Source organism: Haliotis asinina, chromosome 6 (genome assembly GCF_037392515.1).
Source record: "Haliotis asinina isolate JCU_RB_2024 chromosome 6, JCU_Hal_asi_v2, whole genome shotgun sequence".
In the NCBI taxonomy this organism is placed as follows: Eukaryota; Metazoa; Mollusca; class Gastropoda; order Lepetellida; family Haliotidae; genus Haliotis; species Haliotis asinina.
The window spans coordinates 30,763,029-30,790,093 of NC_090285.1; the positions used below are offsets into that span (position 1 = coordinate 30,763,029).

The window sequence follows — 27,065 nt, forward strand, 5'->3', positions numbered from 1 at the left end:
TTCTCCCCAAATGACAGGTTTGGCAAGCCCACAACACGCTTCAGGAAGTTGGTCGATCTGTACTTTTTCCATCGTTTGCTATGGTTGGTATCCCCAGATTTCTGCTCCATAAGTTGGTACCATGGTGTTCTACATCACCCTCAACCTCTAAAACGCCCTTCAAAGAAGATGTACGGTGTTGGTAAAACTGCATTGGAAACATTTGCAAAACTATATTATGTTAGAAATATTAGATGGAGTTGTGGATTTGGCTTGGCATAGAAATCCCCAGGAGTTGGCAATTGTTTTTTAAACGAATCTCATCTCAGAAAAAGTAATCGTCACGAATAATTTAATGTCAGAAGTTATGTCAAAAATATGCTTTCTGTTTGCGTTGAGAACGAAGGGAGATAATTCGTACTGGCTTATGGGGGAGTAGGTACAAAAACACATTTTCTCTCCCTTTCATCACATATTAATCCAATATCAGATAATGATATACCGAGATTAACAGTCAGCAGCATATACAAAAACGAAAAAACGTATCAGTTGAATGATAAATTGTTGTCATAAAACGCGACAAACGTGAAATGTTCACGCGAGATGCATTTTCGCGACTGCGCAATGATTGTTTTCAACTTGGCGCGCATTTCCGGCATTGGTGCACATGGTCACGGAGCGTATATGAGATAGGATTCGGTTGAACAACTATGGATCAAATACCCGCCGCCATGGATAGGCAGCTGGACGTGGTTCAGTGTCACAGAGGTAAGATTGTCAGTTTATATGTATTTTCTAGTTCACTACTGTATCAGCTGTGTTTACCATTTGTCACTTCTCGTTGACACTCGATCTTTAGCTGGAATATGTCTCGAAAATTGCTGCATGGACAAGTCTTTCGGACAATGATAATCTATGATATGCACAGTGTGGGTTACAATGACTTATGACATAAAACGTGCTCGCTAAACACTGGATTCAAGGCTTCTGTGTTGAGAATGTTAAATCTTTACATTTCAAGAGATATTTGCTAGACATTTTATCTAGACACGGTACGCTGTCAGTCAACTGGACAGTAGTGTGATGAAGTCGATGACCTCACCTGACCCTGGCCAAAGATGACCACATCAGAAGACAGATAGGTTCACACAAGCAGTCCATGAGTAGAGTAATGCTTATTCAGATTGTTCAAGTGGTAGAAACTGCACCTGCTGAAATGTCGTTGATTAAAATTGTTTGGCTGGTTGACAGGCAGGCCCAGATAGCAATCATTTTGTTTATCCCCCGACCAAGGATAAAGATTGTATTATTTAAACGTTTGGAACGCTCAGTTTTGTTGTTTTGTTTTTTTTTGTTTTTCTTTTTTGTTTTTGTTTTTTGTTTTGTTTTGTTTATGTATGTGTATGTGTGTGTGTGTGTGTGTGTGTGTGTGTGTGTGTGTGTGTGAGAGAGAGAGAGAGAGACACAGAGAGAGAGAGAGAGAGAACTGTTTAGGATAGCAATACAAGTAACATTTAGTTGTATCATGTTGTACCACAGGGTCATTAGCCTACAATGTAGCCTTGAATGGGAATGAAATATCACTACGGAAGCAGTATTGCAAACTTCCATCCAACTAAACATGTATGTGACAACAGACTGTAAGACTGACTTTATAGAAACATGAGTGAAGCTGCCTGATCTTGTGTCTAACAATCAATAGTGGTGGTGTTAGTAACAGTTTTACACCTCTGTTCAAATGAAGTATGCTTAGTGACAACACATGTGATAATTCGATCAGTTGTTGTTTTGGTGTGCACCAATTACAGGTGCAATTTTGTCTTTATTGTGAAGATCAGCAGGATGTTTGTGGAAGTAGCTCTCCATCATTCTTAGATACTAAGGATATAATGACATTTGGTTCTATCTTGGGGAACGAAATAATAATTATAATCAGTAATTTATGCAACCTTTTGACATTTATACTTTGTCAGAAAAATGAGTTTCTTGTTTTCTTTAGTGAATTCTCTGTGCTACTATGAAATACTGTGTTTTGCAAATTGCAGTGAGGCAGTGACTGCATAGTGAGCACTAATGTATGTACAGTGTTCCCAGAAATTATTGAGAAAATCTGGTTTTTTTCTAATGGTGCCAAGATTGGAAAAAGGGCTTTCACTATGCACTAAGCATACTAAATAAGGGAGACAACTCTTGAAGGCTTAGAAGGCAGCTCATTACGTCAAGAGTTATCTCCCTTGTCTGAGCAGACGGCTTCCTGTGTTGACAGGGCAGAATTTACAGCAAGAGAGAAAAGAAAGCTCATTCTAGATGATTTTGAAAGGGGTGAGGCTGATGCTAAAGTGTTAGCTTGTAGACATGGTATTCCTCTGTCTACAGTATACAGAGCTTTGAAGAATATTCAAACAGGAACCGGGATAGAACACAAAGCAGGGGCAGGTCGGCCTAGGAAATTCAGTGTTGTGGATCGCCGAAGACTTGGGCAGATTGTGAGTAGGGGCAAATTGAAAAGTGTTGAGAACATCAGAAATGAAATGATTAGCAGAGGAAGTCCTCAGGTATGCAATGATACAGTTAGGCAGAAATTACAGAGACTTAATTGGGTGAAAAAACGTGGAATTCCCTTGCCGTTGATGAAAGATGCACAAAAGGAAAAACGTTTAAACTGGTGTCGGGCTCATGAAAATCAAGATTGGGATAATGTTTTCTTTTCGGATGAAAGTTCTGTTTGGCTTTTCCCTAATTGTGTGAAAATTTGGACCAAAGATACTGTCAAACCTATCTACCAGCGACCAAAACATAGCCCGAAGTTTCACATGTGGGGTGGCATATCGGCTCGCGGAGTGACGCCATTGTGTGTTTTCACGGGAAACTTGACAAAAGAAAGATACGTTGACATTCTAAATGGTCACCTTCCGACAGCACAAACATTGTATGAAGATGATTGGATTTTCCAGCATGATAATGACCCAAAACACACTGCGCGCTACACAAAACAGTGGTTGTCGGGCGAAAATGTTCAAGTTTTAGACTGGCCCAATTACAGCCCAGACCTAAACCCAATTGAGAATGTGTGGGGAGTCATGAAGGACAGAAGAAACCAAAAGGGACTGAGAAATATTGAAGATATGAAGGCCGAGGTGGTCCAATATTGGGATACCCTGTCACATGATTACCTACAAACTTTGATGGGTAGTGTGCCTAGGCGTATTCAGGCATGCATTGCTGAGCGAGGAGGTCTAACAAAGTACTAAAACAAGACTGAGACTGTAAAAGGATGATGTTTTAACATGTTTATATAAGTAAAACGCCAGAAGTTAATAAACGTATTGAGTTACATGACGCAACATGATTCTCAATAATTTCTGGGAATACTATATGTATGAGTTAGGCAGTGACAGCACAGGTGTATGTTTGTGTGAGATAGTGACTGTGTAGGTGTATAATTATGTGAGACAGTGACTGCACAGGTGTATCATTAGTGCACTAATGTGTGTTTGTGTGAGACAGTAACTGCACAGGTGTGTTGTTGCACTGATGTGTGTTTGTGTGAGTGACAGTGACTTGACAGGTGGATCACGGTTGGGCTGTGTATGTGCATGCGTGTGCGTGTGTGAAGGAGAGAGAGAGAGAGACTTCACAGGTGTATCATGGTTAGGCTAATGTGTGTATGGTTGTTGGTTTCCTGATCAATTTGATGAGAATGGACAAGTCTAGAAGATTGGGTTTCAAGTTCATTTTCTCTCAAATACAGTTGTGTAAAGGAGGTATGTATTTTTCAAGCAGCTGGTAAGGAGTTGCAAAGACATTTATTACTTGTTGTGTTTATGGTACATGGTTATGTTCTTACAATAGTAAAAGTCCTAGGACATGTAAGAGCAAATGTACTCAGGTGAAAATAATTTGTTTGTATTTTGTTTTGAAATGGTTACTGACAGTAATCTTAAATTTATGTATTTGACACCATAGTTACAAAACATAACAGTGAATTATTGTCAGTTGTTTTAGCATGAAATTCACATTGTCATTGAGCAGGTTTTTTACTTTAGTTCTTATAAACAAACGAGGTGGTATATGTTTCCGCACAAATCATGTGGCACAGATGTTTGTTTTTAATACTTTTAGTTAGGTGGAACTAGCTTTGTATACACAAACAGGTTGTCTCAATGCAGTGCATGCATTATATTTACATGCTTATGCTATGTCAAATATATAGGAATGTGTCGGGCAGAAGGTATCACTGTGGATCTTGAACTGTTGTCATCCTTGTAGCCTTGTCTTTGTAAATATGCCCCACTTCTGTCAACAAAATTATCATGAATTTGGTTGCTGAAAAGCCAGGATGGATTGCACCTTCATTAGTAACTCAGATGAACATTGTAATGTTTTAGTAACAAAGTCAGATGAATTTCGGTTTGAGATTGGCCAATTGCTTTTATAAGTAATGAGCACATAATACATAGATGTAGAATATACTCATTTCAAAAGCTCAGTCTAAGTAAACTTATCCTCAGTACTTTTCGTTACACTCCACCACTGAGTCTAACAAAACCTTATGGGAGGTCGCGTCAGGTAACCTTTGAGATTGACCAGTCAGAACACAGCTTACCAAATCGCAAAAGTGGACATTCGCACATACCTTTTGAACTTTTGATCTCGAAAAGGTTCATACCCGAACGATTCCGAATGCTATTTAGCGTACGCTCGCTTCCAGGTGATGCACAGGGCTTACATACAGCCATGACAACAGTGAGTAAACAGTCACTGAAAATGGTGTTTTGGCAATATTCAAGGATGTCATCTTGCGGAAATATTAGCTAATGGTAACCATGTCAACAGAAGCGTATATTCTGCAGATCAAATAATTGTGTTATATGCGGATTTGTTTGTGGAGAGATCTGTGTCAGTGACCTGAATATTTTGAAAGTACCTCCAATCCCTAAATAGTAGCCGTTGTCTGATTGGTTAAATCTATTTAACCATCTCACGTTTGATTGGACAGTCACTGGTCGCTCAAAGTTTACCTGACGCAACCTCCTACTAGGTTTCGTTAGACTCAGTGGTGGAGTGTAACGAAATACACTGAGGCCAAGTTTACTTAAACTGTTCAAAAGCTTGATCCGATTGCACATGGTCCTAAATTATCCTGACTTGCGTGATCCATACGGAAGCTTGCTGTGGCTTTGTGTGACTCATGATGTTATAACTTGCATATTTAATAATAAACTAATGTTTTTCTTATAAAGTAAATGTTATTGAACTTGGGAACATACATGTAATGTGTGGTCATTTGAATTATCAATGATTTATCACATGAAATTCATTGACAATGACCATACTTTTACTGGTAACAGTATTATTATTAACTAATCTGAAACCAGACCTGCACTCATGGTGCTGTCTGCACCATCTAGGTTTATCAAGTGGGCATTACTAATGGGTCTCAAACCAGGAATTATCTGAACTATTATCCGTATTGGTCGTTTGGCATTTTGATGTGGATAAGGCACCAACAAACTAAATATGGTTGAGTTGTTCTATAACATCATGAGTCTTGCCATGTTGCAGCGTCTCATATTAAATGTCTTGTAGGACTTGTAAATTTGTATAGCAAGTCATGAGTGTTGCCCTGATGCAACATCTCATGTAAATGACTTGTAAGACTTGTATGGCAAGTCATGAGAGTTTCCTTGTTACATTTTAAATGACTTCTAGGCCTAATGTGGCAAGTCATGGGTTGCCCTGTTGCAACGTTAATCATGTTAAATGAATTGTAAGACTTGTATGGCAACAAATTGCATTGCATTATATTGCAATATAGGTACCCATATTGCGATAGCCTAGTTTGTACATTAGAAGTCCCTTAACATTTATGTTATGGTTCTGGTATCAACAGTCACAAAACTTTTAGTTGCATAGTCCTGGATACTATTTTCCTTCCTATAAAATTTATAGTATTGCAGTATGCAGTTTTGTCATTGAATAACAAAGGAAAACATTTGTTGTGAATAGAAGTATGTAAAGATTATAATTGAAACCATAAAGATTATCACAAAAGCTTCATCATGGTCATGTGTGCTCTTTATCCAATCTACTGGTTCTCAGAAAATATATTGCAATGCGTATCATTTAAAGAGCGTATTGTGATTTACCGGTTTACCGGTAATACTGTGCAGCCCTGGTTAAAAGACCTGAAGGACTAGTATGGCAAGTCATGAGAGTTGCCCTGTTGCATGTCACATGTAAAATAACTATGAGAGAACATCATGTAACTCTGAACATCATGTAACAGTCTGATATGTTGCATGAGCTGCTAGTTTGAAACAGTTGAACTAAACATGTTACACACTGCTGCTGCTGCTGCTGTAATGATTGTCACTGGAAGAAACAAGTGGCATTTGTTAGACATTGGATTAGGCTACATAAAATTAATTAAATGTTTTTTAGGGCACATTTTGTCAAAAGTGACGAGGGTGATAGGACTTTGTTTTTGAATTTTTGATAGGAAAAAGGTGATGAGGGAGGAACACATGTTTATTTTATTTTTTTATCTCAGAAATACAGCTTGGGAAGTATAGCATGTGTTAATGAGTTGTAGATTCAGTCACCCTTGTTTTCACAGACACTGATTCTTATGGTGGAGAAATGGATGATTGGGACGCAGCAAAGTCAAAATTATTTTTTAAAATGACAATAAGAAATTGTTACACGCACAAATAAGAGTGATGTGTCGATGCCTGAGAAAGATTTCACTTTTGTTTTTTAGCATTACATTTATGTACTGACAATCTTGAGAACAGAAAGCAAGATTAGATTTATGTCCATTACCAAATGCAGGTTAATCAGTCTTTGAAGTATCTTAACAGCACAACAACATCTACATGGGTTAAGTTCGATGGTGCCTACACTCACTAGGGATTGAGGCCAAGTGACTTTATGTAGGCAAGTAGTGGTGGTGTTTACTCCAGATGTATGGTGAGTCTTTGACTGGGCTGTGTGACAGCGGCAGTTATGTAAACATGTCCACACAGGTGACCACTCATGGGTACTACCTAAAAGAGGTCGTAGATACCAGGTACATAATCATTGACTTGATACGAGATTGTCCTGTCTGCTTCTCTGTAGCCCCACTTAGTAGGAGTCTTGGGTTTGTTAGATCTGTGCTGATCAATGTGTCAGTCTCTTCTGTTGTAGATATATTGTTGTGTATAGTGAGCAACAACACAGAATTATAGGATATCTGCTCCCTCAAGTGGAAATACAACATGTTTCTCTGGGCCAGATCTCTTTTTTGCAAGTTTATGGAGGAGTGATTAAGTGATTTATATTGCTAATATATTTGCGGAACGTAAAATATTTTCCCCCCTCATTACATACATAGCTTTTCTTGCCATATTACCTAGACATCAATATACCTTTCAGGACTGTGTCATTCACAGTTTGTATTAGTCTTTGAATGAATTGTGTTATCCTGAAATGGAAAAGACCAAAGGCCAAAGGAGATGGATGGTCATCATGTTTTGGTCAAATCAGATGTGCTTTGGCTGTGATACACAAATAGAGATGGAACTCTCCTAATTTGAAAAAAAATATGTCCAACAAAGAGACATTCATGTTGCTAGCATACAGCAACGATTGTTGATGAAATGGTTCATGTAAGTCCAGTAATAGAGAGTACGCCTAGCTTTACTTGTTTAACCCTGACATTTGTTGGTGCAAGCCATCAAGGAGCATGCCCTCGCTATTAGAGGGCAGATTATAGTACCGGTAAGCTAAGCTGTACAGCTCCTGGAGACAGGGCCAGAAAACTGAGCTGCTATGTGACTGGAGGGAGGATGAATGACAGACAGGCAGTCATGCATCACAGGGTTGTCTTGGTGCTCTCCCTGTAGTCCTACAGGCTGCCACTTATAGCTAGTTAATGTGCCACCTGAACACACAGGTGTGGGGCATCTAGACGCTACACCCTGTCCTGCATCCTGCCACAGATAGCTTGCAACTGTGCCACCTGAACACAGGTGTTGGACACTCCACCTTGTCCTGCTTCCTGCCACACATAACTCGCTACTGTGCCACCTGAACACAGAGTTGTGGGGCATCTAGGCACTCCACATATTACAATGGAAGAAGTCTGCCTCATCACCCTCGCTACTGTCCATGTTATTAAACAGGCAGCCTGTCAGACTTGTCGCAACACTAGATGTAGACAATGAGTAAATCTTGGGTAGTGTTGACTGAGATGGCCGTATGGTCCAGCAGTCATGGAGGGAGGAGCACTCAAAGAGCGCAGGTTGTGACGTGTCTTACATTATTCTTGTCAAGATGTTAAGCTTACATTGCTTGTCATGAAGGAGTGGATTCTGGTTTAACTGATGTATGGATTGTGCTAACCTCTTTCCTCATAATCTTTTACGAAATGCAGACAGACCTCCGGGTGCTAACTGCACAAGGACTTTAACTGTCTAAGACTGGCACAGCTCAAATAATCAATACAGCAAAGTGTTCAACATGACTCTGGAACAAATATATATAGCATTTAATTGGTTGTTGTTCAACACCACACTGATGCTGTGTGGTTCCTGTCTATAGTCAGTCCAGTGATTGGTTGTCGTTCAGCACCACACTGAAGCAGTTTGGTTCCTGTCTATAGTCAGTCCATTGATTGGCTGTTGTTGAACACCTTACTGAAGCAGTGTGGTTCCTGTCTATAGTCAGTCCATTGATTGGTTGTTGTTCCACACCACACTGAAGCAGTGTGGTTCCTGTCTATAGTCAGTCCATTGATTGGCTGTTGTTCAACATCACACTGAAGCAGTGTGGTTCCTGTCTATAGTCAGTCCATTGATTGGCTGTTGTTCAACACCACACTGAAGCAGTGTGGTTCCTGTCTATAGTCAGTCCATTGATTGGCTGTTGTTGAACACCTTACTGAAGCAGTGTGGTTCCTGTCTATAGTCAGTCCATTGATTGGCTGTTGTTCAACATCACACTGAAGCAGTGTGGTTCCTGTCTATAGTCAGTCCATTGATTGGCTGTTGTTGAACACCACACTGAAGCAGTGTGGTTCCTGTCTATAGTCAGTCCATTGATTGGCTGTTGTTGAACACCTTACTGAAGCAGTGTGGTTCCTGTCTATAGTCAGTCCATTGATTGGCTGTTGTTCAACACCACACTGAAGCAGTGTGGTTCCTGTCTATAGTCAGTCCATTGATTGGCTGTTGTTCAACACCACACTGAAGCAGTGTGGTTCCTGTCTATAGTCAGTCCATTGATTGGCTGTTGTTCAACACCACACTGAAGCAGTTTGGTTCCTGTTTATAGTCAGTCCATTGATTGGCTGTTGTTCAACACCACACTGAAGCAGTTTGGTTCCTGTCTATAGTCAGTCCATTGATTGGTTGTTGTTCCACACCACACTGAAGCAGTGTGGTTCCTGTCTATAGTCAGTCCATTGATTGGCTGTTGTTCAACATCACACTGAAGCAGTGTGGTTCCTGTCTATAGTCAGTCCATTGATTGGCTGTTGTTCAACACCACACTGAAGCAGTTTGGTTCCTGTTTATAGTCAGTCCATTGATTGGCTGTTGTTCAACACCACACTGAAGCAGTGTGGTTCCTGTCTATAGTCAGTCCATTGATTGGTTGTTGTTCAACACCACACTGAAGCAGTGTGGTTCCTGTCTATAGTCAGTCCATTGATTGGCTGTTGTTCAACACCACACTGAAGCAGTTTGGTTCCTGTCTATAGTCAGTCCAGTGATTGGTTGTTGTTCTCAACGACACCAAATTGATTTACATCATGAGCATTGATCCACTCAGTGAGCATTCAGTGACATACATCTGCCAACTCAGCTAGTTTAGCCTTTGTAGAGAGGAAATGAGGATTAAACCATCCTCTAAGAGCAGAAGTAGCAACATTCAGTAATGGAATATGCAACATTCAACATTTGAAATAAGCTACACATTGATTGCATTAGTTCAGTTATGTTTTTGATATATCTTTTTTGGTGTTAACATATTTGATATGATTTTATGATTAGTTTGAAGAATTGTCATTGAATCTCACAAGTAGTTATGGTATGTTTTAGTGATACCTATAGAATTAATTTATGGTTTCTAGCTGTTATGTAGAGACTGATGATGTACTAGTATTTACCGTGGTGGTGCAGTGTTGGATGTAGTCCTGTGCAGTGTTGGATGTGGTCCTGTGCAGTGGTGGCGTGTGGACCTTTTCATAAAGCTCAGGTCACAATCAGGTGAAGTTGAGCAACGATGGGCACGGACAGTGCTTGAATGGGTGACCATAGCTTGACTCTTGAGAGTTTCTAGGACTTCAGTCCTGCCCCACAACAATGCAAATGACACATGTGGTCTCACCTTAGGCAAGTGAGTTTGTTCAAAATTGCCTTTGTTCACCCAGCAGGAAATGGGTACCTGATTTGATAAGTCATGTGACTATAACATTCTAGTGCCAAATAGGAAGCTTGGGTTATCCAGGGTAGTAATATGCCTGCTTTGGCTGTTAGTACTAGGAGCATGCACCTCGTGAATAGAGTTTTGTGCAATATAAATGTACATATTTAACGAATTTGTTATATTCTGACATGGACTTAACAGATCTCCTCGTACAATTTTTCAGTGACTCAGAGTAATGCTTGGAGACTTCCAGTTACCCATAAGTCCCTTTCATTATTTTGAATATCACAATGTAATTTAGATTATTGTTAATGTTACTTATGTACAGTTTCAAACACATTTCAAAATATGGACAAGAAGCCCATTATCAAAGGCAGTTTACAAAACATGAACTTTGAATGGTAAGGAATACTTAGAGTGCAGGATAAGTCATATAAAACTTCAGTATCTCAACTTGCTTAGAAGAAACAGAAACAGGTTAAAGAGAGAGAGAAATAAGTTATGCAGTCAGACTACAGACAAAACCAGAAAAAGAAGGGAAAAAAGACAAGACACTAGAAAAAGGCCAGACCATGGTGAGTCAAATGTTGTTTTGTTCAGTACTGACTATATTGATGTGATATCTAGCCTGCCTGCCTGCAGAATAATGATTGTCAGATCCGAAATTCAAACACTCTTTCAGATACGTTAACTGTGCGATTCCCAGTGGTTACATTATGTTTTTTAAATGACAGTATAGATGTGCATTTCCATGTACAGTTTTGATTCTGAACCTGTTTGTCATCAAGAACATATGGTAGTGGCAAAGATCATACTTGCACTGAATGTCTAGTCATGGTTATGCTAATTCATAGAAACTTTGAAACGTTCAGAAAGAAATATGCTAAATCATTGCTGTCTTTTACATTTGCAATTTTGTTATTGTCTTGTGTTGTATTAAATTCTTATGAATTATCTAGCATTCACAAGATGCAACAGGGTTTCTTTCTGGCTGTTATGAAATATGTTATCTACTTGATGTGTCTGACATTCAACAAAATGACTACTCTTTTTCAGTAAATTTCACCAGTCAATATTTTTATAACCATTCTCCATTTGTGTCCACCAATTACAGATTCTGAAAAACCGTATCCTAGATTATCTTGACTAACTTTTAAATCAGAAATTGTGCACTTTGTGGAGAATGTGTGATATACCAATATACACAGATATGTGAAACAAAGTACTTCATGAGAATTCAGTTATGAGATATTTAACATTCTGTCATATGTTAATACAGTTATGAGAAAGTTGATATGTTATCATGTGATAATGCGTTTACTTGTGCAGTGTGTGCTGATATATGTAATACACAGCCATAAGATAAGGCTGTAAAGAAAATATTACCAATAATGACTGTCCCTGTAGAAGTGAATGGAGAAGAAGTGTTAGTGAGGGAAAGAATCAGGTTTTTGTTTTGCTGTAAAACATTCAGAGTTTCCAATATTGCCTCTAAGTTCAGCTCAAAGGATGTTCAGAATGAGGCAACACAAATTGCTCAATGATATGCTACTGCGAGAAAGAAGAAAGGGCAAAGATGATCACGTTACCTAGCAACCTTTCCTGAGAATGTATTTTGTGCTGTGAAGATAGTGCTATGTCGATAGAGAGAAGCATATATTGATACATTGCCAGATTTAACCAAAAGATGTCTCAATGAGTTGGTATGCTACTTATGAATCTGCTCAAGGGCAGAACATAAGAAAAGGCATTTCATTGTGTCCCACAAGTGTACCAGTCTGCCTTGCCTACATCTTGGTTCATCCAATATTGATATACAGAAGGAAACTGCTTGGATTCTGTTTCAGTTTGACCTTTTATTCAGTGAGAAGTAAGGAAGGACTTGCCCAGTCAGTACCCATGAAGGAGCATCGGCTTTCTCTTCAACTCTCTTAACTGGATTTCAACTGAAACAATAACCACAGAGAATGAATGCTGATAATTTGTTCCACAATCATGTCATGATGATGATTTTTGCATGATACTCAGTATTAAATAGTATTATCTGAAAAGTAATAATTTTTTGTTAAGGATTCAGGAAAATTAGTTACGCTGGAAGAAATGCTAATGTGACATGAAAATTAACCTAACTGTGTGTGAAATTAAACAGATAAAGTGTTAAAGAGAAAAACTGATGTTGTGATGTAACAGAGAAAACATATGGTATTGTGTGATGATATCTGGCCCAGTGTGCTGGGAATCTGCCAGCTCTGTGTGTCCCGGTGACAGACACACTGGCCCACATGCTGCCCTCCCCCTCTCAGTGTAGAACAGCTTCCCATGCAGAAAGCATAACTGTAGGCACTACCAAGTGCAGCAGCCGAGATTAACCCCAGATAGAGGCTTATTAAGGCAGCTTGCTAGGGCTTTGCCCCCAGCATAGGACGCTTGTTGTGGGAAGTCCATCCTGATAAGTTAGGGAACACTAGTACAGCAAACGCAGATGTAGGAGGGGCACGATCCACAAAAAAGGCAGACGAGAGGAACAGTTGCTTCTTGATGATTCAGTGCAGATTGATTATTCATTTAAAACACAAGAATAACAGAACATGCTGTAATTCATCACCATAGGAAGTTTCTAGATTATTTTTGAAGGAATTCAGAAGTAAATGGCCAATTGTTTGGTATGAGTGATACGGGTAAAAAGATAATATTTGCACTTGATAATGATGTTATCTACACTCTAGTCAATTTTGCCGTATCAGTACTTTTCATTTGTTACTCTTTATTTATGTAGGTCAAACCTGTGCATCAAAATTCCCAATGAAGTGATTTTGTATTGTTTCAGTTGGTAGAATAGCCAAGAAGTCAAAGTGTTTGCTTGTAATGCCAAAGAGCTGAGTTCAATTCCCCACATGGGCACAGTGTGTAAAGCCCATTTCTGGTGTCTAATGCCGTGATATTGCTGGAATATTGCTAAAAGCAACATGAAACCATACTCACTCAGTTTAAGCTGAATCCATTAGAGTGATTGATATTTTCATAAACAAGAAAACATCCATAATTGATATTTTAGTCTTAGAATACATCTGGATGCCCAGCATGTGAGAAACTGACATCAGATACTAATACCACTACAGTTAACATCATTACATCATCAAAGTTTGGTTGTTTTTTTAACGTTGAGATATTTGGTTGCAAGAGTTTTTCTTGCACAGTAAGAAAAATATGGCATTGTCATTAATAATGTCAAACTATCGTGACAATGGATGTACAACAATGTATTTTTAGAGAAAGCAGGGAGACACTAACACTGGTCCCTAAACTTATGAAACAGTTGCAGCAAGATTGTGAAGCTGAGACATTGTGTCCAGTAATTATGATAATTTATAACTGTGTGAAATATACAGTTTTAGTAAAAACAGACAGAATTTTTAACGTGTTCTGTAAGAAACTAACTTGTCAGTTAGGCATCAATCACAATTGTGTTGTCACATTTTCATCTGCTTTCGGTCCTAGTCAATATTTGTCATTGGAGGCATAAGCCTTGTACAATTTGATATACTGTGTGAGGATGTTTCTTGTACAATGTGGTATACCGTGTGAGGATGTTTCTTGTACAATGTGGTATACCGTGTGAGGGTGTTTCTTGTGCAATGTGATATGCTGTGTGAGGGTGTTTCTTGTGCAATGTTATATACCGTGTGAGGATGTTTCTTGTACAATGTGATATACTGTATGAGGGTGTTTCTTATACCATGTGATATACTGTATGAGGGTGTTTCTTGTGCAATGTGAAATACTGTGAGAGGATGTTTCTTGTACAATGTGATATACTTTGTGAGGATGTTTCTTGTACAATGTGATATACTTTGTGACGATGTTTCTTGTACATTGTGATATTATGTGTGAGGATTTTTCTTGTACAATGTTTAGGAGGTGACTATCAGGATCAGGTGATCACTTGTGGACTTGGTTGACATACCTCATCAGTTCCCAATTGCACAGAATAATGTTCATGTCGTTGGTCACTGGTTTCTGTGGTCTAGACTTGATTATTTACTGAATGCCACCATTTAACAGAGTATTGCTGAATGTGGTGTAAAACTAAACTCGCTCACTCTCACTGGTATACTTTGTGAGGATGTTTCGTGTGCAGTGTGGTACAAGGTTTTCTTAAAGAACAAATAAACTCAATTTTTTTGTACTGTATTTACCACTGCATATGAAAGATTTCTGGTTTGTCATAAACGGAACACCATTCTTTGTTGTTGTTTTTTTTTAAACAAAACTTGTGGTTAATGAATACCAAGCGCTTAAAAGTTACTAAAAAGCCGTCTGCTTCTCTCTCGCCCGCAAACGAAACCACAGACAGGTTACGTAACTCTGCCACCAGAGCTCTGCAGTGACGTCATAGATGGAACGATTTTCAGTTAGTTGTATAGAAAATGTGTAGGAAGCTTGTCATTTTTTAATTTCTTGACATCACCATAGACATGCTGAATTGTTGTGTCGCCGTCAATTGTTCCTTGGGATCAGGTGATGGTGTCACTATGCACCGATTTCCACCGGATCCCGTAGTTTGTGCTTAAATTGGTTGCCAGTGTGTGCGAAGCGAGCATTGTGGAAGCCTGTGGTATGTACTAAATCGGATGGTTTGCCCCCTACCACGCTTCTTGGATAGAAAATGGAGTTCAAGTTTAATCGAGTTTATGAAATCAAGACTGCTTACTACACATTGCTGATCAAAGTATTTTGCATGAATATAACGCTTTCTTCATTGGAAGTGAGGTTGTGGTCGAAGTGACCATATTTTCGTAAGTAATATTATATCAACTCCCTCATCGCTTCAAGAGTGAAATTGTTATGTTATAAGCAAGGTCATGTAAAATCCTAGTGTTCATCAATAAAATACATATTTTACTACCAGTAGAAAGAAATTTTGATTTTGTAAGTCTGTGAAAACAAACATAAATAGCATTTATCCTCCAACAGGGCGCTGCCATTTTTTTAAATTGTGAAGTCACAGGCTTAAGTTTTAAATGAGATTATGGTTTGTTTTCAACAAGTTAGAAAATCAAAACTAATTTGTAGTAGTTAAATTTGAATTTATTTGAATCATGACCAAAAGGAGTTTGCATGACACAACCTATAACAAAAGCGAGGTTGGGGTCGAAGTCAAAATACTATGCGATACATTTCTTCACTTGCTAAATTTACTTGGTTTGTAACATTCACTCACCAGTATGTAGACACTTGTCAATATACGTCTTTATACTTGGTCTCATAATCCTAATTACTTTATTATCATACTTGTATGCATTTTGAAACTTAATAAAAAGAAGCGATTTGCGAATGTGAAACAGGAATGTAATATTTTATGGTTTGCCTATAATCATAATTCGCACGCACGCCCTAGTGTATGTCGCCTGTATCATTACACTTTACGGCGAAAACAATAATTCTTGTTGAAAGCTATGACAACTTAATAAAAACAAAATGCAAATATTAGAATTAAAACAAATTAAAGTTATAGGAGCAATGTCAGGCTTTTACCTTGTTCAAGGAATGTATCCATCAATAGCCACAAAAACGAGTGATATATAATTCATCTGCAGATTTCCCAAGTGATGTCTTTTAACAGTCTAATATACAAGGTTTTTGAGAGGCATTTAGAAGTCGGTGTTCTAATATACAACAAAATGTTATGGATGTCAACTTCTTCTTTATTGTTTTCACAACGTTTCTGGGCTATTCCTTGCCCCTTCATCAGGTGGATGGCATCATCCGTTTCAAGTGTTTCACATTGCTGTACAGTCTCATTAGTCACCCAAGATAGCACACCTGGCGACTAATTGCATAATGTGTGTCATTCTTTTTAAAAAAGTGATTGCTCATTATTGGCTACCTAAATTAATCAATATATTGGCGGTTAATCCTTTGTAAGAAGGGTTGTTTTTACATAGTAAGACACAGACACGACAGAGTGTATTCAGTATAGATTAGTAAATGTACATTGCATAAACTCTACTTTTTGACAAATCCCCATTTAAATCTGCATAAAAGTAATTAATCAATCAGCGTGTTATCAGTTAATCCTTTGATCGATCCAGACACAAGAAATGAGAAATAGTGACCTTTGTCGGGTAATCTAAGTGGCGTTACCACCAATTATACCTGTTATAAATTCCTTAACTGAGCATCAACTGAATGATGACAAATAACGTGTAGGTTTATACCATCTAACACGTATTACAACCTAGCGACACCAAATGATTTTGACAGAATCGTCAGACCCTCTTATCTATACCTACTATTACGTCACAGAGATGTGCTGCTCTGATTGGTTGAAATTTCGTTTGCGGCTGTGAATTGTGCACTGTTGTCAAAAATCTCGATTTAAGGTAATTAACAATCAAAATTAGCAGTTTTAATGACGGGGATTCATTTATAACGATGTCAACGAGTTATTTATGCATTTGAACCCCTAGAGTATATGTGATCTTTAAAAATGTTCTCTTTGATCTCATAATCCCCTGTTTATTCTATACTTATGCTTAAAGTAACTCCACTCCATATACATTACTGGTACATATTTCCTGTATATCTGTATAGATGATGAAGGGGCAAGGAATATTCTTATGTTGAGGTTACTTTTGTGTGTGCCATATACAATAAAGAAGTTGATATTTAGTCCTATGCTGGAATATGGGTCGGTGGTGGGCCTAGTGGTCATGTTTGCTTGACTCAGGATTCGATTCCCCACATCTTAATACTTTTATTCAAGACATCATCCAATAATTTTCATGTAAGTCTTGCCACCAACTCTCTCAGCCAAGAAAGGGAAGTAACTGCATGCAGTGTTGGTTCTTGTTCATAGTTTGAAATGTTTCACTGACAGTTTGTGTGTTAGAGACATGGCATAGTTTTCAAAATAGGTTTGTTTTTTTTAACATGTGGAATTTACTTTGTGATGATGAGAACCAAGACTCTCTTCATATTAGGCATAAAGTGAGCTGTTTTAAAAAATGATTCAATCAATTGTAGAAAACATCACTCATGATTAAGATTATTTAATAGAATTTCTTTGAACATTTATATTGCCTTCATATAACAATTGTGAATTTGAACTACCCATGTAAAGCCAACGTTTAGAAACAGTACCAATCTGAGTTTATACAGATAATGAAGAGATACTTCTTTCAGTTTAAACAAAGAAACAAACAAGGCTGTTGTCATTGAGACTATGATAATTGTTATCAACATATAAGCAGCAGGATTAGGGAGTGCCAGTTGGGACTGTTTCCACTTCAGGGATTTGTTGCCAGTGTTTTAGCAGTTGTCATGAGTTTCAATAACTTGATTATTGCAGCTGTTGATTGTTATGCTGTTAACAATATTTACACACAGTTTTACATTCCTGTTTGTATTGTATCGATTTTTAAATTCACCTCTGTAAAGTACTAAGAATCAGAGTTTTTCCAACTATGAACGTATAGTGAAAACTGGAAAACAATTTAGTGATGACACTGGTATCTCATACCATGACAATATAGAAACTATGCTAAATATATTACCATGACTGTAGAATGTATGTCTTGTGTTCACGTTAGGTTATTATGACTACAGATATTGGCCCATGAGAAGGACGAGTAAGCCCTTGCTCCAACAAATAACAATCCTACTACTCCTACACAGCTACTGATATGTCCAAGTGCCTTCAGCAATGCATGCAACTAAGTGTTCTAAGCAACTTAAACCCAGTCAGTATTTCTAAAACCTCTGAATATACCGTTATCAAAATGAAAGTTGTAACAGCATACATATGCTGTTTTAATTACGAAAAGTCATTCATACGGAAGATTGTTTACACTACAAGTGATATATTAGGATTCAGAAAATAATAAAATATAAAAAGAAATTATTTGTTTCATTGTAATCAGTAATATCTTACTGTTCTTAGAGAAAGACTCCAGTCAGAAGTAACGAAACTCGCGTCACAGACATACTATTGACAAAGGTGTAAGTTATAACTACACAAATCCCAGATTAATCCTACTCTAAGGCATTAAGGAAAGAGACTGTTATTGTTACTGTGTTTTGACAATATTAAATGTCCACAAGGCAATCCATGCATAAGCATGATAAATGTGCGACCACTCTCCAGACTCAACATGGGAAATATTCTTGTTTTCTTTGGTAGTCATATGCTTATTTGCTCAGAAGTTCTCCAATATTTATCAATTATTAACAGATATAAAGTTAACAATCAACTGCCTCTGTGATCAGTGAGGAAAACCATTAGAGCTTGCAGTTCAATGTTAGTCCCGAATTATTTTTTCATGTTTTCAAGTCTTTCAAACTTCAGCACAGATTAAAATATTAGACTTCAACTCATCACCATCCACTCACATAAATGCCATTTGTAGCTTCAAAAATCATATGAATCTACATTATCTGTGGTTCAGGGGAAGTTGCTCTCTTTCTCACTCTCTCTACATCGGACATGCAGATGTGGGCCCACATTCAAAACCATGCACCATTTGAAACCTTGACAAGGAATCACTAATATCTGATGAAATATGTATTATAAAGGGGTCACTTACTGGTACAAGATGCATGAAATAGCTGCAATATATTAATGTAGTCAATGACAGCGGTACTTGGGCTGCAAAAGTTGGTTGTGGAGTCATTAATATTCATGAGTACATTCCTTTGTGGAACAGTTCTCATGATATCAATGACACCAATGGTTGAGATTTTGACCTTTGATAAGTAGAGGATACTAAACGACCTTCCGTATAATACCATTTTAATTAAATGAATGAATGAGTTGGTATCAAACAAGCGAAAATCTTTAACGAGTTTAATAAAACTGGTATTTCACGGAAGCTAGTGTAGTATTCTGTTTATTACTCATCAACACACATTGGCGACCCGTGAAGGTCCCGGGGTAGAATAGGCCTTCAGCAACCCATGCTTGCCATAAAAGGCGACTCAGCTTGTCGTAAGAGGCGACTAACAGGATCAGATGGTCAGGCTCGCTGACTTGGTTGACACATGTCATCGGTTCCCAGATCGATGCTCATGTTGTTGATCACTGGATTGTCTGGTCCAGATTCGATTATTTACAGACCGCCACCATATAGCTGTAATATTGCTGAGTGCGGCGTGAAACTAAACTCATTCACTCAACATAAATTGGCAGAAACTGCAGCAAAATTGCCTACAGTGTGAGGACTCTCACTTGCATGGTCTAGTAGAATTGCGACAGCAACTTTAACATTGTGAAATCAAAACTTTGAATCATTTTGACGTCATACGTCAGGCGGTATTAGTAGTATTACACAAGTGTAATATTTCTGTAAAAATATTACACTGAAGTATCTTCAACGGGTGAGTAATAAGGGTCATAATCACCTAATATGTACTTGACGAGTTCAACAGCAAAATCATCATTTCATAATAATGACAGATAATCACAACAGACAGTAAGAAGATTAATTCTTGTTTTCAAATTTTATGGGGGATGGATTGGTAGGCTAGTGGTTAAAGCATTTGCTCATCACGCTGAAGACCCGTGTTTGATTCCCATGTGGGTACAATGTCCCTTGTCTTGATTTTGCTGAAAATAGCTTAAAGCATTGTGAAACTAACCTCACTTACTCATTCAAATTAATTTCACAATTTATCATAATTATTTGCGGAGGTTTTATTTTCGCGGATAATTTTTTTGCGTGAAATGTGCGAAAATTAAACCCCCGCGAATAATAATGATTTTACAGTAAGTGAAACAGAATTGCTATAAAACTTCCATGACAATTACTGATTGTTTTCACTGAGAAAAATGAAATAAATAGGTAATTGCTACTGATGTCACTTGCTGAGTGATAGTTGCTCTAGGCATTACAGAGGTTTAGTTAAAATGATATGCTGCGACTTTTTGTTTTGAATGAATAAATAAAGTCATCACTATTGTAAAAGTTGCATTCATTTTTTCCCAATTATTAATGTTTTTCAATTGTAATTTTTGAATGTTAAGCAGAGTATATTTGCTCAGTTTGTTTTTAAGAAAATGTGCCCACCCAAAAAATTGCTCAACAGATATATTAGAAAGTGGTCCCACATTTCTTTCTACTTTGACTCCGACAGTTGATGAGGCTGTTTTTTGTTCTTTCGCGGGACTACAGTCAACAGATATTTTTATATGTTAGGATTTGTAGTTTTACTCATTTTTTTTTAATGTGGATTGAATAATGGACCACACAGTTTATCGCTTGCTCGGTATCATGCCTTTTCAAATACGAAACTAATCTGCCGATCTCCAGTCTTTACCTTGAGTTAACTCCCTTCTAAATTCAAACTACTGATAATACAGTTTGGCCAAAATCTTTCATCTTGCTCAAAACTACAACAGGAGAAGAGTATATTGACATGCAGTGAGTTTGTACACAGTAACAATCAACTGTTTATGTGGATTGTAATGTTTCAGATGGTGGTCTACTGCTTGGAGCTTCCAGTCTCAGTGGGAGGTACTGGTTGGGCTCCCTCTGGTTTTACTCCAATCCAGCTTTGGCACCCGATGTAGAGAAGTGCACAGCCGGCGTGCAGCTGGAGGCAGGGCTGCAAGATGCCACATGGGCAGATGCAGCAACCGTTGTAGTGGGGCTTGATACAGGTGAACCTTTACACATGTCTGTGTGAACATGTCAGATGTAAGATGGGAACTGTTATTTGCTTCTTTTTGTTTGTTTTAGTGGCAATATTTCAGTCATATGGCAGTATTATGAAATGCATAAATACTGATGCGCTGTTCTTTTGTTGTCTGCTCCCTTTGTTAAGACGAAGGTCACCATAAAAACAAATGATAAACAGTTTGGTGATGTTTATGTTCGGATTAAATATCTTCGTTAGACCTGGGATCAACGTAACCACGTAAACGATATGAGGCAATGTGAACATACCAATGTAATGTTAGATCAACACCTCCAGCAGAAGCTGAGTGGTCAAGCATCATTCAACGATGGCATTGTGGGAATGTAAACATTGCAAACATTACCATGCCCCCTAAAATTGTGAGTCAAACTATGAGACATTTTATCCGTCCAAAAACATAAACGTAATGTTTCCACTAGTGATGTTAGCTAAGTGACGCAACTGCAAGCCAAGAAATGGGATGCAATGGAGTAGGTTATTGTGTGAGGCTGTATGAGGTGATGAAAACTGACATGCATCATGATGTTGGTTACATTGTGACACACAGCAAAAGCATTCAATTACGAGGGGGCAGACTAAAATGGCATAGTGACACCAACACATTGTGACATAATGCAAAGAGTTCATATTATCATTGGATAAAGTACTGTTGGCATCTTTGATCTTTCACCAGAGCATCTTAAAAGTGTATACATATTTGTTAACAGTTTCTTCTGGAGAAGAATTGAGGATTTAAAATAGATGCTGCAAGGATAGATTACCTTGTAACGTTATTGGCACATAATTTGGTTTTCAAATACGAAAACATTGCAACTGAAGAAATATTTATGGTACTATCCCAAATCCTGTTATATTGGAATGAAGGGAGATAATCTATCTCTTTCCGTTCCATGTCACTGGCACATAGTCATAACAACAAAGTTTGTGCAGGGATTACCTTGAGTCCAGTATTTGAGGGTCCCTGGGACTCATACTCTTAATTTTCAGGGGTCCTGGACTAGAAAATGGGGATCCCAGAGACTTGAATATTATCATTAATGTTATAATGTTGTTTCAGTTAGTTCAGTTACTGTTATTGTATTGTGCATCATGATCATCACAGTAATTACACTGCAAATGATATCATAACCCGGCGAGTGGCAGACTCAGTAATAACTTATGTTTAGTGAAAGTATTTCGACTTTCTGTATCCCTGTGCTAATCTACTTTGTTTCGTCAGTTGTCAGCGTATTGTTTTATGCTTCCTGTAAATCCCTGTGTGTGAGTTAAGATTTAAATACACACTAGTGGACCTTTGGACACATTGTAAGCAAAGTGATGAAACAACCGCACCTACAACCCAAAGCAGTGCTGCTATTGTATGTGGCTGCTATGATCTCTCCAACAACATCCTGTAAGTTGACAATTATGTTCCTTCAACTTGGTTCATATGTCCGGAGATGAGAAGTACATGATGAGGAAACTTGTAACCCTCACCCCTTGATGAAGACATGTACATATTCTTTTCCAGCAGCCACACCTAGCCTATCAGGTTCCACCAGAGAGAGCTGTGTTGGCTGCTGTGAAGCTGAGATACAGGATTTTCTGTAGATAGTGTTGTACATACATTGTCAACCAGCATCTCTCAGAGCATTAATTTATATAAACCTGTCTTGAAGAAATGATGCTTCTTGTGTTGAAGCAGCAATGTGATGCTTCCTGTCTTCCGGCTGTGTTATATCCTGTACAAAGCAGTTTCCTGAAGTAACACAGTGTCCTCAGTTTGTGTGGGTATGGGGCACCAGTCTACACTGGTCATGTAATAGACCGTTTTGATGAGAGCAGCAGTTGTGGACGGCATTTGGAAGTAACTACTGCTGCCCTGATCATGTGAATAAAGCAGCTTGTGGATGAGCAGAATGTCTGAATCCTGAGCTGTACAAACTGAAGAACATTAAAATATTGTACTTCTTGTTGCCTGGTTCTCTACATTAAACAACGAATAAACTCAATTTTTTGGTACTATTTTTACCACTGCATATGAAAGATTTCCGCTTAATCATAAAGAGAACACCATTTTTGGAAAAAGAAAACTTGTGGTTAATTAATGCCAAGCTCTTAGAAGTTGCTAGAAAGCCATCTGCTTTTCTCTTGCCCTGCAAACGAAACCACAGACAGGTTACGTAACTCTGTCACCAGAGCCCTGCAGGAATGATGTTCAGTTAGTTGTATAGAAAATGTGTAGCAAGCTCACCATTTTTATCCCCCCGGGATGTAATGTGGGGGATATATAGTCGACGCCTTGTCTGTCCGTAATCATTTTGTTTCCGGAGCATAACTCAGAAACTGTTCAATATTTTTAGACCAAACTTGATAGATATAGTAATCTCAGCCTATGGGTGTGCCATTTGCTATTTACAGATTTTCCATGGAACATTTTGGTGATAGTCTTATGGTGGGATGGGCTTCGTTTCCGAAGCAGAACTCTCAAACCATTCAATATTTATCTGCAAAACTTAGATATATCAATCAGAACCTAAAGTGGTGCCTTTTGTTATGTACAGGTTTTTGTGTTTTATTATTTTCTCGGTTTCGATGGAAAGATTTCAGACATAGTCTCAAAAGTGAGAGGTGTGTTTCGTTTCCGGAGCAGAACTCAAAAGCCGTTCAATATTTTTCTACAAAACGTGGTAGATATATCAGTCAGAAGCTGAAGTGGTGCCTTTTGCTATGTACAGGTTTTTGTGATTTATTATTTTCTTGGTTTCCATGGAATCGTTTCGGACATAGTCTCAAAATGGAGGGATGGGCTTCAATTCCGGAGCAGAACTCAAAACCATTCAATATTGAGGGATGGGCTTCATTTCCGGAGCAGAACTCAAAACCATTCAATATTTTTCTTCAAAACTTGGTAGATATATCAATCTGAACCTATAGTGGTGCCTTTTGCTATGTACAGGATCTTGTGGTTTATTATTTTCTTGGTTTCCATGGAAACGTTTTGGACCTAGTCTGAAAATGAAAGGTATGTTTCATTCCCAGAGCAGAACTCAAAAACTTCTTAACATCTGTTAGTAAAACTTTCTAGATATGTGTGGCAGAACCGAGAGTGGTGCCTTTTGGTTTTTAAAAATTTTTGTGATATATTATTTTCTTGGTTTCCATGGAAACATTTTGGACTTAGTCTCAAAATGGAGGGATGGGCTTGTTCCCAGAGCACAACTCGAAAACCATTTCATATCTTTCAACTTGGCAGATATATGAGACAGATCTTGAAATTGTGACTTTGCTTTGCTTAAGGGTTATAGATATATGGCATTTATAATTTTCACGAATTCCATGGAAACAATTCAAACTTAAAAAACAATGAGTAACTCTCAGATTATTTGTCCTTTCAAACGTGATGGCTGGGGGGGATATGACCTGACGAATTGTTGTGTTGCAGTCAATTGCTCCTTGGGGTCGGGTGATGGTGTCACTATGCACAGATTTCCACTGGACCCAATAGTTTGTGCTTAAATTGGCTGTTTGTGAGTGCGAAGCGAGCGTTGTGGAAGCCTGTGGTACATACTAAATTGGATGGTTCACCCATACCACGCTTGTTATATATATTGTAATGCTAATATTAGATCGACCCCTGCTTTGCTTCCAAGAGTGAAATCGTTATGTTATAAGCAATGTCATGCAGAATCCTATTGTCCATCAATAAAATACAGAAATAGCATTTATCCTCAGACAGGAAGGTGAAGTTAGGGACTAAAGTCCATTTGAATTAATGAGATTATGGTTTGTTTTCACGAAGTTAGAAAATCACAACTACTTTCCACTAGTAGTTAAAAAAGGAGTTTGCATGACACAACCTGTAACATAACGTAAGTGAGGTCGTGGTCGAAGGGAAAATACTACGCGAAACATTTCTTCACTTGCTAAATTTACTTGGTTTGTAACATTCACTCACCAGTATGTAGACACTTGTCTGTATACATCTTTATATTTGGTCTCATAATCCTAATTACTTTATTATCACACGTGTATGCATTTTGAAATGTAATAAAAAGAAGCGATTTGCAAATGTAAAACAGGAATGTAATATATTATAGTTTTCCTATATGAATCATAATTCGCACACACGCCCTAGTGTATGTCGTCTGCATCATTACACTAAATGATGAAAACAATGATTCTGTTGAGAGCTACAACAACTTAATAAAAACAAATGAAAATATTGTAATTAAAGTTAAAGGAGCAATGTCAGGCTATTACCTTGTTCAAGGAATGTATCCATCAATAGCCACAAAAAACGAGTGATATATAATTCATCTACAGCTTTCCCAAGTGACATGTCTTTTAGCAGTCTAATATACGAAAACGTGATGTATCGTTTCAGGTTTTTCACATTGCTGTCTCATTGGTCACCTAAGATAGCACACCAGTCAACTAGTTGCATAATGTGCGTCATTCTTTTAAAAAAGTAGTTTAGTTAGCCATTAATGAGCAATCAATCAATGTATTGGCAGTTAATCTTTTGAAAGAAGGGTGTTGTTTTACATAGACACAGACACGACAGAGTGTATTCAGTATAGATTAGTGAAGGTACATTACATAAACACTACCTTTTGACAAATCCCCCATTTAAATCTGCATAAAAGTAATTAATCAATCAGAGTGTTATCGGTTAATCCTTTGATCGATCCAGACACAAGAAATGACAAATGGGAAGCTTTGTCGAGTAATCTAAGTGGCGTTACCACCAATTATACCTGTTATAAATTCCTTAACTGAGCATCAAGTGAATGATGACAATTATACCATCTAACACGTATTACAACCTAGCGACATCAAGTAATTTTGACAGAATCGTCTATGAAAACAAGGGTTGTAAGGCACCCGTGGCGAGCCACCTCCTCGTGGTGGGTGCTGGGTAACGCCAAGAGCTCGCCGACATCCCCGTAGTGGACCCGGGGGGATATTTGGTCCACCAACCCGTTTGCCGTGGGTTGCAGCCCTGTGTCGGCGGAGGAGGGGATCCTGGTGGTTGAGAGCAATAGGAGCTTGCAACCGTATTCCTGTTGCTCAATACACCACTTTGGCCCTGACTTCGCCTAGACGGGTGGTCGAATAGGCCCGGTTCGACCAATCGGCTGGTCATGCCAAGCCCTATGCATGGGGCATTATTATATTTATCAATGCACATATATAATTTGGAATCGTTGTAAATTTGGACTTGGCTTTATAATCTAAAACATTTTGAATTTGAAGTATGTTGTTCTGTAATTTGCCTAGAGTCCAATGCCAGAAGGTGGTGGCTCATGGGCCAATCTGGTAGAATTATTAATCTCTTAATTCTTCTGCTGGAGTATATCATCCGGGTATCCTTGGTGCTGCAAGCTGGAGGCCCGCTTGCTTTAGCATTGTCCTTGTGATACTCCGTGGTGGGTGGGGAGCTCGGATGATGAACCATATGACACCAATCATGGCTTAGGAAATACCCCCCAAAAAAAACAAACGTCCACTTGAAATTGATCCCGTTGATACTTCTCATAGACCGTCTCTATCGATTGAGTATTGGCCACGTTTCCTCGTTATTGAGACTCCGGACAAGACACCATTGAAGTTGAACCCTTTCGCAGTATCTAAGGGCATTCAAGGTATTGCTGGGGATGTCAAGAACATTAGACGCTTGCGTTCTGGTGCATTGCTAATAGAGTGTGGCAAGAAACAGCAGACAACCAATCTGATGAACATTGAATCTTTTGTGGGCATTCCGGTCACGGTCTCTGCTCACAAGACCTTGAACACAAGCAAAGGTATCGTCAGAGATCGTGATCGGTTGTTTGCTGACATGTCCGAGCTTGATATAGCATGCGAAATGAAGGATCAAGGTGTGCTGTATGTGAAGCGCTTTTCCACCCGAAAAAACAATGAAACAATCCAAACAAATACCTATCTGTTTTCTTTTTCATTGCCGAATGCTCCCAAATCAGTAAAGGTGGGTTACT

At 38.3% G+C, this 27,065-nt stretch overlaps 1 protein-coding gene across 1 annotated transcript in view; it reads left to right on the top strand.

Annotated features, from left to right (window-relative positions):
- The first annotated feature begins 598 nt into the window (after window positions 1–598).
- LOC137288157 (methylosome protein WDR77-like) overlaps window positions 599–27,065 on the top strand; it is a 42,651-nt gene continuing 16,184 nt past the window's right edge. Inside the window, exons 1-2 of the mRNA XM_067820574.1 lie at window positions 599–747; window positions 20,864–21,049. Of these exons, the coding sequence (XP_067676675.1) occupies window positions 690–747; window positions 20,864–21,049 (244 nt within the window). The 5' untranslated portion in view covers window positions 599–689. The remainder of the gene's footprint in view (window positions 748–20,863; window positions 21,050–27,065) is intronic.